The 16,882-nt window shown below is 40.8% G+C and overlaps 1 protein-coding gene across 1 annotated transcript; it reads left to right on the forward strand.

The window, feature by feature from the left end:
* Window positions 1-570: 570 nt before the first annotated feature.
* Window positions 571-15,978, forward strand: LOC127851663 (putative transporter SVOPL). The gene is made up of 14 exons (XM_052385485.1): window positions 571-687; window positions 1,665-1,840; window positions 2,742-2,840; window positions 4,041-4,112; window positions 4,608-4,732; window positions 5,797-5,860; window positions 7,370-7,495; window positions 8,088-8,216; window positions 11,992-12,145; window positions 12,609-12,689; window positions 14,050-14,243; window positions 14,590-14,679; window positions 15,196-15,309; window positions 15,524-15,978. Exons 1-14 carry the CDS (start codon window positions 648-650, stop codon window positions 15,536-15,538), a joined length of 1,479 nt encoding a protein of 492 aa, XP_052241445.1. The 5' UTR covers window positions 571-647; the 3' UTR covers window positions 15,539-15,978.
* The last annotated feature ends 904 nt before the right edge of the window (window positions 15,979-16,882 follow it).

The following is a 16,882-nucleotide window of genomic DNA, read 5'->3' on the forward strand; positions in this document are numbered from 1 at the left end:
AGGACGGCGCATACACCCATGTTGCCCAATATAAATCCCCCTATCCGTATAATTTAAGTTCTAGTTTAGATACTGCGGTATGAATATGATACTACCGTCTTCGATTTATTTTAAAGTAATCGCATTTGTCTCCCTTGGTTCGGTGAATCAGGAACGGTTAGGGTACATAAGTGGATTATATCCGCAACCCCTTATAAAAATATTTTAGGGACGTCTCGTTGATAAATACACCGGTCTTAATGTTACGTAATGTTTGCATGGCGACATTTGTAAGATTATTTCATTTATTATACTCCGCCTCACTAAAGCATTATTTAAATAAAACGTAAAAGAAGTTCACTAAAGATGCTTTATTTTTTGTATTATTGATTACTAATTTTACAGTATATCCGTCATCCAAAAGTTCCGTGTTTGTGGTTACTTTTATTCATTCCATCAATACATGCTGTGGTTGCTTCACCTACATTTCTTGTTTAATATGCGTCCATATTTACTCAATATACATTCATAATGCCACTGTGCGACATCTATCTGTGCTTTCTAAACGGATATCGATTATATCGCTAGCTAGCTAGTGTAGTGTACACTTCTGGTCGAGCTTTCAATCTGCGCTGCATCCTTCAAATTAATATGACGTTTATTTACAAATGGATTTTAGTCTTGCTGACGGTAGAATATTCTTCACCAGTAAGTTATAAAGGCACTCTTTGAATCATAAATTTAATTGAATATACAGTAAAACAGCGATAACTCGAGATAGCACGGGACTGACATCGATGCTCGAGTTATCGCAGGTTTCGAGTATTCCATGGTTTTATACTATAACTATTATTTGATTTCACTGTTTCGGTTGGTGATGCTTAACGTCTGACCGCAAACGCTTTATATAGGTTACAATATACTAAATACACGTGTCATGTAGGGCTGTACTCTCTAAAAAAATATCATAGTTGACTCGAAGGCATGTTCGGGTCTTATCATTCGGAGATAATGGTAGTGCATAAATATGTGTTCACAACCGAATCCCTGAAATATGATAAACTTGGAGACTTTAGTAAAGCATTGCACTGAAAAAGGTTACATATCACTAAGAAACGGGCGAAAAAAAAGTTGCAAAAACAGTCGATTTTGATAAGCGTCAAGTTCTTTTTTGGTTTGAACATGCCATATCTTTTTTATTGCATAAATCGATTCCGCTTAGAATGACCAATAAGAAAATGTATGGTTATGGGGGTCTCTATGTAAAAAATGTTGCATTTATTTTCGCTCAAAGTTGTCGCTTTTACATCGAAATATATAGGGAAACTATTTTGTATATTGTGACCTTTACGTGTAATGCCATTTACCGTGTAATACGCTGTTTGGAAAAGAAAAGGTTTTGTAAAAATCGCTTCAGGATAAAATAAACTGAACATAAGTGATCGTTCATTCATTTAATGTCATGACAACTCAATGCGTTTAATAATGTATATTATATTAAATCGAGTTTGATGTTGTTTTTTTCTACATCATGATGCGCGACACAAATACAAGCATAACGTGTCCATGTCAATAGGATTATATCGAAAATAATAGTGTCACGCATATTGATCTGCGACCGTCCATACTGAAACCGAACGGATGAAGCTGTATTGCTTATGGCGCGCTACTTAATTGTATTGTAGACACACAGGAGCGGTTTTTCGAGGACGGCAATGTAGACATAAGGACGCGGTTGCCATGCGAGAGAAGGCGCTCCTCGTGCGATGCTGACCGGAAGTTCACGGTGGAGGAGGCAGTGGAGGTGCTTGGGGTCGGCTGGTTCCAGTTCCGTCTATGGGCCATTACGGGGCTCTTTTCTGTACGTATTGCAGTGAAGTGCAAATAATCATGTTGTTTGTTTGAGGTGTTATAAGGAATGCGTATACAAAAAATTAGTGTGCCACCATAAGAGATACAAGCTGTTAAATGAATTGATAATCGTTAACACCTTCTAAAATTCTGTTTGTAAAATATAAGTGCATGCATACGTTGATAGTACAAATCCAACCCCTACAAATTCCGGTAATGTAAACCATTAAACATGTAATAACAACGACAATTGAAATGCGACGTTCAATATATGAATATGGTACTACAAGTACTTTGTTTATTCTTGTAAGTTTACCTTATAGTTAGCGATTATTTTGAAATAGTTTAAATAAATGTAATCGAGACACTATTAGTATTGCTAACCGGTATGGTCTAATCAGGTTTTACCATCCTGTCCTAAGTAACACATCTCAGAGATATGTTGTAAATCTAAACGTTGTACCTATTAAATGTGAGCCGCGCTCTGGGAAAACCGGGCTAATCAGGGACGACAATTTCCGCCTATACTGGATTTTCGTTTAGGAGAGACTTTCTTTAAACAGAGTATTCCATAAAAGCGGAAAGTGGGAAAGTGTCGTCATTGATAAGCCTGTGCGGACTGCACAGGCTAATCTGGGACGACAATTTTTGCATTAAACCCGGTTCTGCAAGAGCGCGGCTCATTATTATATAACACACTCGTAAAGATTCCTATTCATAAGCGCAAAGAAGCAACTTTTTATGAAACATGTCCAAACACATGTAAGTATATATGGGGATTTGATTTCAATTAAAAAAGGTCAAAACGCAGAAAATTAAACGAATTAAACAAGAACGAAATCTGACAAACTCGGAAAACCGAAAAAAAACTCATTTTGTTAGACACGTGTAAGCTGTTCTGCTGTTTGTAGATGGCGGACGCATGCGAGATGATGTTGCTTGCGGTCCTGTCGCCCGAGCTGCGCTGCCAGTGGGGGCTGTCACAGACGCAGGTGGCGCTTATCACAACGGTACCATAGCACACAGCACACAGCTAGGGTACCGTTTTACTAAGCTACTAACGCAATTCGTAGACTTAAGCACATATTTTAAATTCAGTATAGTTCCTTCAAATTCTTGCTACATTAACATATGGTATGTTTTAATAAAATTCATAATATAATAATACATTGCAAGTAAAAATTAATATGCATCAATCTAAAATAAATGAAATTCAATTATTTTAAAATATGTGCGTAAGATTTGCGTAAGTTGCTTAGTAAAACGGTACCGTCTTCTGGAAACTTATGTCGCTTTTGTCCACATTGATTTCGTTTGTATTGAATTTTATTCCTCCACTTAGTAGGAGGCATTAAGCATCAATCAATTCGTACGTACCAACATTTTGTATACTCAATTATAATGAAAGCTGGGGGAAATTCGCTCAAAGTCTGAAAACGAAATGATCTTAATAGGTAAGTGATCGTAAAGGAAGGAAGTTTGGCTGCGACCAATTTTGGTAGATATATGGCCCTTTTTATGTTTTCCATTTGTAATATTTAGTCCCCGAAATTATGTGTACTCGACTTTGAAGAACTTGTATGATAGTAATCGTGTAGGAATGAATGTGGGCTGTGGGAAATTTAAGCAGATTTATGGCCCTTTGTCATGATGTCCACTGTGGAATATATATGTTTTTAAATTGATTCTAATAAATTTAGAAGTTTCGACCTTACTGCGGTACTCTACTGAAAGTTAAAAGCCTGTAGTTGATTGCTCCTCAGATGAGCGTCGTTCTGGGAAAACTGGGCTTAATGTATGTGCATGAAGGGTAATCAAAGATTAGCCTGTGCAGTACACACAGGCTAATCATGTACGATACTTTCCAGTTTTATGGAATTGTTCGTTTACAGAAGTATATTCTAAATGAATATCCAGTTTAGGCGGAAAGTGTCGTCCCTCATTTGCATGTGCAGACTGCGCAGGCTGATCTGGAACGACACTTTACGCACATGTATTAAGCCCTGTTTTCCAAGGCTGATCTGGAACGACACTTTACGCACATGTATTAAGCCCTGTTTTCCAAGAGCGAGGCTCCTATATATTGAACTTTCCAAACAAATCGGAAAAAATAATTACCAAATAAAACTTCTTATTAACTAAAGCTCATGCAAATATTTGAATACTTACCAGCGACTTCAACTACTTAAATGCCCGAATATGTTTTACAGGTCGTGTTCATAGGGATGGGGACAACGTCGCCGTTCTGGGGAATACTGGCCGACAGATATGGCCGGCGAAATGTGAGCGCGTTCGTGAGAAGCCAGAGTAACAGCAGTCCGCACATTCTAATCAGGAACGACGCTTTCCGCCTAGACGAGATTTTCGTTTAGAAGTGACTTCCTTTAAACGAGCAATTCAATAAAAGCGGAGTCTCGTACCTGATTAGCCTGTGCGGAATGCACGGGCTAATCTGTGACGATACTTTACGAACATGCATTAAGCCCGGTTTTCCCAGAGCGTGGTCCATGTCATTGTACAACGATCTGTTTGCAAACTGTTTAATTTTATTATAAAGACTAACTTAATGTGCGAAATAGAAGATATACATTTGTATGCAAACACGAGACGTCTTTTAAAAAGGCTACTATGTCAGTTGCAGCATTACTATTATGTTACTCGCACACTTCAACACATATCACTACTGTTGTTATTGAAGAAAGGTTATTTCTTTACAAAGGAGAACTCTTTACAATCAAAAGGCAAAGAAATCATAAATGTACGTTTGCTCTTTTCAGAATCTAATGCTGGCGTCGGTTGTCGTTTGGTACTTCGGTCTGCTGACGTCATTCAGTCCGTCCTATTTCTGGCTTCTTCTGCTGCGGGGACTTGTGGGTGCGGGGATGGCTGGCATGCCGCATGGGTACGTGAATGCCTATATGAATCGCGTCAGGCGAAAATGGGTCCTATATCATATGCGGCCAGCGTAGCTCCAGATCAGTCTACAAATTCCCGCAGTCAGGTCGGGAGCTACACTGGCCCATATGAAATATAATAATACTTGTATAGGTTTTAATCTTTTAATGACGTATCAAAACTGATTCTTAGAACAAAACTAAGTTGTCTCAGTTTCTCATTATTTTGGTATGAACACTGGCAAAATTTACTCTGCAGATTATAATAGCAAACATTTGAAACTGATGATCTTTTCTTTACATGCATTCACCGTTATTTCTAAATATATATGTGGGAATGGGTGTATGCTTTTCACATCACTGGACGAAATTTTAATCTTGTTGTGGAATTATCCGTACAAAATGAAAATACAAAAATGTTGCATGTCGGTAGGTTATTAGTTTAATTGAGTCTAAAAACATTCATAAATAGTCATGGAAATCTTGCATAGACAAGTCTACACGGTGACGTGTGTGACTCTCTTACGAATAATTAATTTAAGTATGTTGCATACTTTTATAAGGACCTGATGATACTACAGTACGTTCATACTTACGACGTTGTAATTTCTGTTCACCTTTAACGGCCACCAGAAAAACTTTGCGAAACCGAAATTTCGCAAACTTAAGTACCCTTTTTCTTGAAGATTTGCTACTTTGAGACATAGTATGCGATACAAGTCTTATCTTTGATTAATAATTGGTTATTTTCACTCAAAAAATGCGTTTTCTTCACTATGAAATTTACTAGCAAAGTTGGGGTCCCATGGGATCTTTGCATTTCCCATGGGATTTTTTATTATCCCATGAGATTTTTTCATGATGCCTATGTGGAGAAGCCATTTAGTTTCAGATAGAAACAGGTTAACAAGATTACATTTAAAGTCGTATTGTCGGTAATAAAGGATTTTTCTGCCTTATATTTTAAAATATTGAACTGATTCGCAAACGACGTAGTTTATCTGCCTAGTAAGACATTCGAACATAAATGCTTTGCTTTTTGTATTTTTCTTATCTCCTTTTATTGTTTTAGGTTCACACTACTAACTGAATATCTTCCACAGAAGTACAGGGCCAAAATTCTTATATTTGGATCGGTGGGTTAAATGTCTTTGTCCTTAAACTTAAGAAAATTATATTTCAAGAAAATGGAATCAAATATCACTGGCTGGTGTGTTCCATTTTTATTTGTGAGCGTTAGCTCACATATACTGCAGACACAATTTTGCAAATCAGTATGAACTTAGCTACGCTAGGAACCGTAACCCGTGACTGCCTGTGTGGACAACTGCAGTAAAATTAAGCAGACGACGAATGCTAAAAGCGTCTGCTCTAACCACCGAATCGGCCTCTTCTCACTGGTGCACTATATAGTGTGTATTTAACAGGTTGTAAGACAACGTTGGCCAGTCTAGTGTTTATCATTGAAATCTGTACATATTGGCTGCTTTCAGGGAAAACGGGGCTTAATGCATGTCAAATAAGATTAGCCTGTGCACACAAGTTTAAACATATTTATTTCTTTTGTCAAGTACAATACATAAAAATACACAATACAATAGATATCAGAAAAGGATTGAAACGAAAGAAATAATTCTTATATGGTTTCTCTCTTGGGATTATGTTTACACATTTATTGGCCGTGTATTAGAAACAGTATAACTCAGTTGATGCTAGACATAGGAGTTTTCAGTTTGGTTAAGATGTGTATTACCGAAAACTAGAATATCAAGCTCAACATCGCTGGTTATTCTGGTGATACTATTCATTAACGTAATACATATAGTGTTAAAGCGAGGACATACGAGAAGGAAGTGTTGATTGGACTCAATATCTTCACAGGAACACAATGGGGATGTGATAATGTTTTTTGCGTAAAGGTGTTCTTTAAGTGCACTCGAGACTGTGTACACTGATTATTGTAACAAGTCTGGCCTTGCAGAAGGTAACTATAACACGGTCTTTTACGTTATGTGAACAGAATCCTTGTTGAGATAGCTGCTCACTTTTAATGTTGTAAACCAATATGCTTTGAACATTTCCAACAAACGGTCAATAATTCCTAACAAAACACGTGTGTTTCTTTCAGATGAAACATTCATCAGTTGACATTGTTCATTGATTTTTATGTTTACCGCGAAAGCGAAATTGGTTGTGAACAATTTATTAACAGTTAAAGACGTGTCACCTAAGTTCCCAACACTGAATCAAGCCTTACATTGATTAGCGCATGTTGAAACGGAAGTAAACATCTATTAATTAACTTTTCAGAACTCCAAACATATAAGAGCTTCGTTCTGGGAAAACCGGGCTTAATGCATGTGCGTTAAGCGTCGTCCCAGATTAGCAAGTGCAGACCGCAAAGACTAATCAAGGACGACACTTTCCTCTTTTTTTTGGTATTTTTCGTTTAAAGAAAGTATCTTCTTAGCGAAAATCATGTTAAGGCAGAAAGTGTCGTCCATGATTAGCCTATGCGGCCTGCATAGGCTAATCTGGGATGACACTTTACGCACATGTATTTAGCCACGTTTTCCCAGAGCGAGGCCCATTCGTATTCATATTAAGACCACTTGTATTCTATTGTATTTTGTCGGTGTCCGCAGGTGTGCTGGGCCACGGGCACGATGTTCGAGATCACCCTGTCTGCCATCGTGATCCCGCGGCTTGGCTGGAGGTGGCTCCTCGCCCTGTCCTCTATCCCCTGTCTCGCCATTATCGTCCTCTTCCGGGTAACAACAACACGCGTAACAGGGACATTCACGTATTTATTTGAAGCCATGCACTAACAGTTCACAAACATTTGGCTTGTCATCGTCGTACACCCACTGTTAATCCACATTCAAATCCGGAATTCATGCTATACTATATTATATATGTTCAGGAAATGGACGTCATGGTAACTGACGCATTTTAAATAGAATATGTTAGTAGGTAAGTGTGTGAAATAAGATGTCGCTTTTTTCGTAAATAAAATATTGTTTTATCACAAAAAATAAATAATTTATGCAATAATATAAATCCGATAAGCATGTATGGATGCAATAATTTCTATGTTTACATGTTTCTATATATTTGACATCACTTGTATAGCAGAAGATTAAAATGTATTTATGGCCGTTGGCCATACGATCCAATTAATTATATTGGTAGTGGGTATTGGTATTAGTAATATTTTTTTATCTTCAGTTTTAGTGTGAGTATCATTTAAGTATCTTAGCAATTATGTATTTTCTGAGCACTTACTAATACCGGTAAGCTTCCTTCATTCCACGGGAAGACCTACAGTGCTTTTTTTTTTATTCGGTCTTGTGTTCGGTTCAGTACCTGCCGATGTCGGCCCGGTACCTGGTGGGCGCTGGACGCAAGGAGGAGGCGTTCAGGATACTGCAGTCCATCGCCAAGATCAACAAAACGCAACTTCCAGAGGGCGAACTGGTTGAGGAAATGCAGGTCAGTGTCTTATATTTATTAAAAAGTGAAAGTCCAGTTTCATAATGGAGATTATTCTTATCATCACTTTGAGGTATTTTATTAACTGGCACCAATGTACATTTGACAAAAGCACACGACAAAGCAAATGGAAAAAGCATGTATGAGAATCGTCATGCAAATATTGGTACTGTGCCTTACGCGACCAACGTATCTCCAGACCAGCCTTCGCAATTGGCCCTGTGCCATACGCGACCAGCGTATCTCCAAACCAGCCTTCGCAATTGGTCCTGTGCCTTACGCGACCAGCGTATCTCCAGACCAGCCTTCGCAATTGGTCCTGTGCCTTACGCGACCAGCGTATCTTCAGACCAGCCTTCGCAATTGGTCCTGTGCCTTACGCGACCAACGTATCTCCAGACCAGCCTTTGCAATTGGTCCTGTGCAATACGCGACCAGCGTATCTCCAGACCAGCCTTTGCAATTGGTCCTGTGCCATACGCATCCATCGTATCTCCTGACCAGCCTTCGCAATTGGTCCTTTGCCTTACGCGACCAGCGTATCTGCAGACCAGCCTTCGCAATTGGTCCGGTGCCTTACGCGACCAACGTATCTCCAGACCAGCCTTCGCAATTGGTCATGTGCCTTATGCGACAAGCGTATCTCCAGACCAGCCTTCGCAATTGGTCCTGTGCCATACGCGACCAGCGTATCTCCAGACCAGCCTTCGAAATTGGTCCTGTGCCTTACGCGACCAGCGTATCTTCAGACCAGCCTTAGCAATTGGTCCTGTGCCATACGCTACCAGCGTATCTCCAGACCAGCCTTCGCAATTGGTCCTGTGCCATACGCGACCAACGTATCTACAGACCAGCCTTTACAATTGGTCCTGTGCCTTACGCGACCAGCGTATCTTAAGACCAGCGTTTACAATTTGTCCTGTGCCTTACGCTACCAGCGTATCTCCAGACCAGCCTTCGCAATTGGTCCTGTGCCTTAAGCGACCAACGTATCTCCAGACCAGCCTTCGCAATTGGTTCTGTGCCATACGCGACCAGCGTATCTCCAGACCAGCCTTTACAATTGGTCCTGTGCCTTACGCGACCAGCGTATCTCCAGACCAGCCTTCGCAATTGGTCCTGTTCCTTACGCGACCAGCGTATCTTCAGACCAGCTACGCAATTGGTCCTGTGACTTACGCGACCAGCGTATCTTCAGACCAGCATTGGCAGTTGGTCCTGTGCCTTACGCGACCAGCGTATCTCCAGACCAGCCTTCGCAATAGGTCCTGTGCCTTACGCGACCAGCGTATTTTCAGACCGGCCTTCGCAATTGGTCCTGTGCCTAACGCAACCAGCATTTCTCCAGACCAGCCTACGCAATTGGTCCTGTGCCTTACGCAACCAACGTATTTCCAGACCAGCCTTCGCAATTGATCCTGTGCCTTACGCGACCAGAATATCTCCAGACCAGCCTTCGCAATTGGTCCTGTGCCTTACGCGACCAGCGTATCTCCAGACCAGCCTTCGCAATTGGTCCTGTGCCTTACGCGATCAGCGTATCTTCAGACCAGCCTTCGCAATTGGTCCTGTGCCATAAGCGACCAACGTATCTCCAGACCAGCCTTCGCAATTGGCCCTGTGCCTTACGCGACCAGCATATCTCCAGACCAGCCTACGCAATTGGTCCTGTACCTTACGCGACCAACGTATCTCCAGACCAGCCTTCGCAATTGGTCCAGTGCCATACGCGACCAACGTATCTCCAACCCAGCCTTCGCAATTGGTTCTGTGCCATACGCGACCAGCGTATCTCCAGACCAGCCTTCGCAATTGGTCCTGTGCCTTACACAACCAGCATATCTTCAGACCAGCCTTCGCAATTGGTCCTGTGCCTTACGCGACCAACATATCTCCAGACCAGCCTACGCAATTGGTCCTGTGCCTAACGCGACCAGAGTATCTCCAGACCAGCCTACGCAATTGGTCCTGTGCCTTACGCGACCAGCATATCTCCAGACCAGCCTTCGCAATTGGTCCTGTGCCATACGCGACCAACATATCTCCAGACCAGCCTTCGCAATTGGTTCTGTGCCATACGCGACCAGCGTATCTCCAGACCAGCCTTCGCAATTGGTCCTGTGCCTTACGCAACCAGCGTATCTTCAGACCAGCCTTCGCAATTGGTCCTGTGCCTTACGCGACCAGCGTATCTCCAGACCAGCCTTCGCAATTGGTTCTGTGCCTTACGCGACCAGCGTATCTCCAGACCAGCCTACGCAATTGGTCCTGTGCCTTACGCGACCACGTATCTCCAGACCAGCCTTCGCAATTGGTCCTGTGCCATACGCGACCAACATATCTCAAGACCAGCCTTCGCAATTGGTTCTGTGCCATACGCGACCAACGTATCTCCAGAGCAGCCTTCGCAATTGGTCCTGTGCCTTACGCGACCAGCGTATCTCCAGACCAGCCTTCGCAATTGGTCCTGTGCCGTACGCGACCAGCGTATCTCCAGACCAGCCTTCGCAATTGGTCTTGTGCCTTACGCGACCAGCGTATCTCCAGACCAGCTTTCGCAATTGGTCCTTTGCCTAACCCGACCAGCGTATCTCCAGACCAGCCTTCGCAATTGGTCCTTTGCCTTACGCGACCAGCGTATCTCCAGACCAGCCTTCGCAATTGGTCCTGTGTCTTACGCGACCAGCGTATCTCCAGACCAGCCTTCGCAATTGGTCCTGTGCCTTACGCGACGAGCGTATCTCCAGACCAGCCTTCGCAATTGGTCCTGTGCCAACGCGACCAGCGTATCTCCACACCAGCCTTCGCAATTGGTCCTGTGCCAACGCGACCAGCGTATCTCCAGACCAGCCTACGCAATTGGTCCTGTGCCTTACGCGACCACGTATCTCCAGACCAGCCTTCGCAATTGGTCCTGTGCCATACGCGACCAACATATCTCCAGACCAGCCTTCGCAATTGGTTCTGTACCATACGCGACCAACGTATCTCCAGAGCAGCCTTCGCAATTGGTCCTGTGCCTTACGCGACCAGCGTATCTCCAGACCAGCCTTCGCAATTGGTCCTGTGCCTTACGCGACCAGCGTATCTCCAGACCAGCTTTCGCAATTGGTCCTTTGCCTAACCCGACCAGCGTATCTCCAGACCAGCCTTCGCAATTGGTCCTCTTCCTTACGCGACCAGCGTATCTCCAGACCAGCCTTCGCAATTGGTCCTGTGTCTTACGCGACCAGCGTATCTCCAGACCAGCATAGAATTGTAGTTGAATGTGGTTGTCAGAATCGTTTTCTGAGTTTTTGCTTGTTTTTATCGTGCAGTAAAACGAATGACAAGTATTGTTGTGAGATGATGACTGTTGCCATTAAACCATATTTCAAACGGTGGGTTGTCAATTCCTTTCTATGAATTCAGAAGCTCAAAGTATTTAACTGCAGTAAATAATAATAGGTAACTGAATGTTAAGCCATAAAAAGAGAGTACAACACGTGGTGAAATATTTCAATGAAATATGTTTGAGACTTGGTAATATTATCAAGCCATAATTTTTTTATTTAAGGATAACTACTAGTACTGAGTAACTGACCTACTGAGTAGCCTATATTCATGTGTAAAATGCATGCCGAGTTTAAGCATGGTTAACACTTTTATACACAGATCGTTTGAATATTTCCCGAGTTTCCCTACACTCGGAACCAATAACCATCTCTTGTCGCAGTAAATGGGTCTCGGCGGTTGGCTATCATTAGTTAGACACGCATTCCGCTCCTTTTCCCAGGACCAAAGAGGGCACCCGAAGCTGCTGTTTTCCCGCTCTTACCTCCGTACGACGCTACAACTGTGGGTCCTGTGGTTCGGGACTGCCCTCACTTATTACGGAATGGTTCTGGCCAGCGCTGAGATACTTCAACTGCACAACGCCAAGACCGCAGGTAAGAACGTGCATAGCGTGTTGTTGCATATTGAGCCTAGTCTGTCAACAGACTGATAATTTTCTTTTCTTTTCTAATTTCACAATTACTTCTTGAGATGCCTTGCATTACAATATCAACGCTCCTTTTCTCTTCTGGCTGCATTTTAAGCAGATACGAAAACGTAACTATGTTTAGTATAAGTACAGTACAAGAAGTAGGCGAGAGTTATCTCTATAAAAATGATAATGCAGGCTGTACACAGTCTATATTGAGCTGTATGATGCGAGAATCAATATGCAACAACACGCGATGCACGTTCTTACTATCATTATTATAATTAAACATAAATAAAAAACAATGATTATAATCATACCGATAACATATACAGTAAAGGATAGTAATAAGTGAAAAATAATACATGAATAAGACATCGCTAAACTGAACAATTGCTTTAAGTGAAATTTTGTATTTTCTATGATAGGTGGGCAGACGTGCAAATGCAGTGGACTGAAAACTGACGACTATGTCTCCATGATCTTCAGTACTCTTGGAGAATACATTTGTGAGTTGTAAGGATTCAAAACCGCAGTACTCTTGGAGAAAACATTTGTGAGTTGTAAGGGTTCAAAACCGCAGTACTCTTGGAGAATACATTTGTGAGTTTTAGGGCTTCAAAACCGCAGTACTCTTGGAGAATACATTTGTGAGTTTTAGGGCTTCAAAACCGCAGTACTGTTGGAGAATACATTTGTGAGTTTTAGGGCTTCAAAACCGCACTTGACAGCGGGTTTTAGAATCGCTCTGGGAAAACTGGACTTAATGAATGTGCGTAAAGTGTCGTTCCAGATTAGCCTGTGCCGTCCGTACAGGCTAATCAGCGACAACACTTTCCGTTTAAATTGGATTTTTGTTAAGAACATACTTTCCTTAAACAACAAATACCATAAAAGCAGAAAGTATCGTCCCTGGTAAGACTGCGCGGACTGCACAGGCTTATCCGGGACGACACTTTACACACATGCATTAAGCTCAGTTTTCCCAGAACGAAGTTCATTTAAATCAGTTTCCAAATGAATGCAATAAGAAACCCATGGAGAACACAGTTAAAAAATATACTTGTATAAAGATTATTGTGGAATCAAATCGCAATGAATATTGATATATATATATATATTTATGTAAGCGTGTCACCGATGAAAAGATTAGACATTTGCTTGTATTTTTTTTCTTTTGTTGTTTCCACGACAAAGTAACTCGTTTCTTATTAATTCGTCCACACGACTTAATAAGTAACTATCGGGACCAAGTTAGTAAGCCGTGGTAACGACGTATCTACCTCTTTGGACCGACTTTGGAACTTGTCGAAACGCCTGTTAGAGTTCTTCAGTTTATATGTGAACAACAGTATTTGCATATTTTCTCTGCAGAGAATTCATTTAAAAGAAGTTGAAGATTTTCATCAACCATGAACTCAACCATTAACTCGTACAAAAATTATGTCCAATAGACTTACTTGCAAGAACGACGTTAAAGAATCTTGTTCGCTGATTAGTATAATATAATTTGATATATTAAGTATCCTAACTATAACATTTGCAACATTCTAAAATGATTTTTAGACAAAGAAAAAAAAGTTTTATTTTTCATTTCGCTTCTTGAATTAAAATATATAATATATCATAAGAATTTATGACATCGAAAATTTTCATTTTGGTATTCTGTTAACGGGTTCCTTTAATTAACATAAAATGACGAAGATGTATACTTAAACAAAAAATTCAAGGTACTTTATATGGAATTGATAAGTGATTTACAAGTATTCACTGCGTTTGTCGGAAAAATATATATTTTAAGATTCTCATTCGTGGAATTAATAGAATCGACATTCTACTGAATCGATGACGTGTCTTATGTAACTTCAGCGTTGCCGCTCAACATGCTCCTCATCGACGTCATCGGGCGACGCTACACGGGCGCCGTGAACTTTGTCGGCTGCAGCGTGTTCTTCCTGCTTATACAGGTGCACGTGTCCCAGGAGGTGCTCACGTTCTTCATCTTCATGGTGCGAGGTTTCTCTACTGGCATTTTCAACTTCGTCTATATCTACACGACGGAAGTACGTGGGTGTGCATGTGTAGTGCGGTTGTAGTTTTCTTTTAATAAGGTATATTTTGTTCAAGGTGTTTTCATTGGCTTTACTATAAAATGATCAATGTGATGATAATTATGCTTATGTCAAAAGAAACAGACGCATTTTTTATTGGAATGATTATGCAGATGACGATGACGCTATCGAAAGTGGTAGTTATGACGCGACCGCGACGCCGTTGAAGTAGAAGACAATTTGTATGCATATCTTCGTGTGCGGATGAAAAGGCAAAGGCGCATCATGGGAACACTGAGGATGATCGAAATGATTGTAATCGCAATAGTGACTTTGGTATTGCAATGTTTATCTTCAGGTTTACCCAACATCTATACGAGCGTCTGGCCTAGGTACCTCGTCTACGTGTGCCAGGGTTGGAGCTATGATTACTCCATTTCTTGCCCAGGTAATAATACATTACGAAATCATTTATTTATCTGCGTGTGTTGTTTTTTAAACCCTAGACAGTTTATTTTTCCTCAAAAATTTATGTGAAATTTCTGGTCTTCGCGTTTACTTTATTTAAAAAAAAAACGCTTAGAAAAACAATGTATTTCTCGATGTGTTTTTCATTTTGTAATAAAATACTATACAACATTAATATTGGCATATTGTGTTTACGAGGGTGAGTATCTATTTGCTTGTAGGTTTATTTAAAAAATCAGGCGACAATGATTAGTGTGTATTTGAGCCTCGTTCTGGGAAAACTGGGCTTAATGCATGTCCGGGACGACACTTTCCACCAGTACTTGATTTTCGTTTAGAGGAGACTTCCTTGAAACGAAAAATTCCATAAAAGCTTAAAGCGTCGTCCCTGATCAGAATGTGCAAATTACACAGGCTTATATGGGACGACACGTTACGCACTTGCATTAAGCCCGGTTTTCCCAGAAAGAGGCTCATTTTATGGTTCCTATACCAGGTGCTCCTGGACGCCTCTCTGTCGGCAGCTGTGTGGGTTTATGCCTGCATATGTTTCGTGTGCGCTGCGGTGGCCGCCTTGTTGCCCATAGAAACCAAGGGAAGGGCCTTGCCGGTAGGCAGACATAATATTGTTAACCTAACACTTTATATAATATTTAAATCGTTTTTTTCCATTGTTAGTAATGTGTTGTTATCATTTTGGAGGTAAACTCGATAAAACCGTGCGACACACGTCTTTGCGATTGATTATAATAATGATTCGGTACACTATTAAGGCAATGAAAATATACATTTAATTTGAAATCATTGCGATTTTTCTCTTTCAGCAAATAGTAACATGAGACAGTTTCAAGTACACAGACTGACGTCATCGCTCGATTAATTGGACATTTTACAGCACAACAAAACCAATTCACAGTGTGCATACAACTTGTTGTTTTTGTTGCTGTATTCTATAAATTCAGTTAAGGTCTTAGAAAGTTCATAACGGTGACAATGTCAAATTTCTGCGCTGCGTCACAATCAACGCTAGCATCCATGACGTCATCAATTGCAACGCGTGACCCGATCTCGTTTACAAGGGAGGCTTCAAAAATCACCTGTAAATACATGATATTGTAAAAGTGTGTATCCTGCAAATCTGTTTACTAAAATGCTCTTCCATACCGTATGCATAACAGTATTTTCTATGTAATTACGTAAATCATACCAGCAATAGAAGATTCCATATGCCATTATAATTATTGCTAAAATGCAAATTGAATAATCGCAGGACAAAATATATTTTGATGTATTTGTTTACTACTGATACGTTTTTTTGGAATTTTAATGCCCCCAGCATCTTCTGATGCCGGAAAGCATATAGCGATATACCGTCCGTTCGTTCTTTCGTTCGTCTGTTCGTCCATCCGTACGAAATTAATCCAAAATGACACGTTGCTAATAACATCAAAATACTTCTAACAAATGGTTGACACGTGCATGGATGTTGTCTTTGAACACTCTCAACACACCCACATCGCCTAAGACAAGTATTTTTGTAGAATAAACATGCGCTAGCCATATCTGGTCATTAATAACATTTATAACGCCATATAGTCCAGCCCGATTTGTTTTCAGTTATTTCTTTTAAATAAGACTTAGAGCTGAACGCTTAAGATAGAACCACTGCTAACAAACGCATACATGAAGATGTACTGTGAGTGTTCTGTTCAATAAGACTTAGAGTTGAACGCTCAAGATAGAACCACTGCTAACAAACGCATAAATGAAGATGTACTGTGAGTGTTCTGTTCAATAAGACTTAGAGTTGAACGCTTAAGATAGAACCACTGCTAACAAACGCATAAATGAAGATGTACTGTGAGTGTTCTGTTCAATAAGCCTTAGAGTTGAACGCTCAAGATAGAACCACTGCTAACAAACGCATAAATGAAGATGTACTGTGAGTGTTCTGTTCAATAAGACTTAGAGTTGAACGCTCAAGATAGAACCACTGCTAACAAACGCATAAATGAAGATGTACTGTGAGTGTTCTGTTCAATAAGCCTTAGAGTTGAACGCTCAAGATAGAACCACTGCTAACAAACGCATAAATGAAGATGTACTGTGAGTGTTCTGTTCAATAAGACTTAGAGCTGAACGCTCAAGATAGAACCACTGCTAACAAACGCATACATGAAGAT

This window comes from Dreissena polymorpha, chromosome 11 (assembly GCF_020536995.1).
Source record: "Dreissena polymorpha isolate Duluth1 chromosome 11, UMN_Dpol_1.0, whole genome shotgun sequence".
Lineage (NCBI taxonomy): Eukaryota > Metazoa > Mollusca > Bivalvia > Myida > Dreissenidae > Dreissena > Dreissena polymorpha.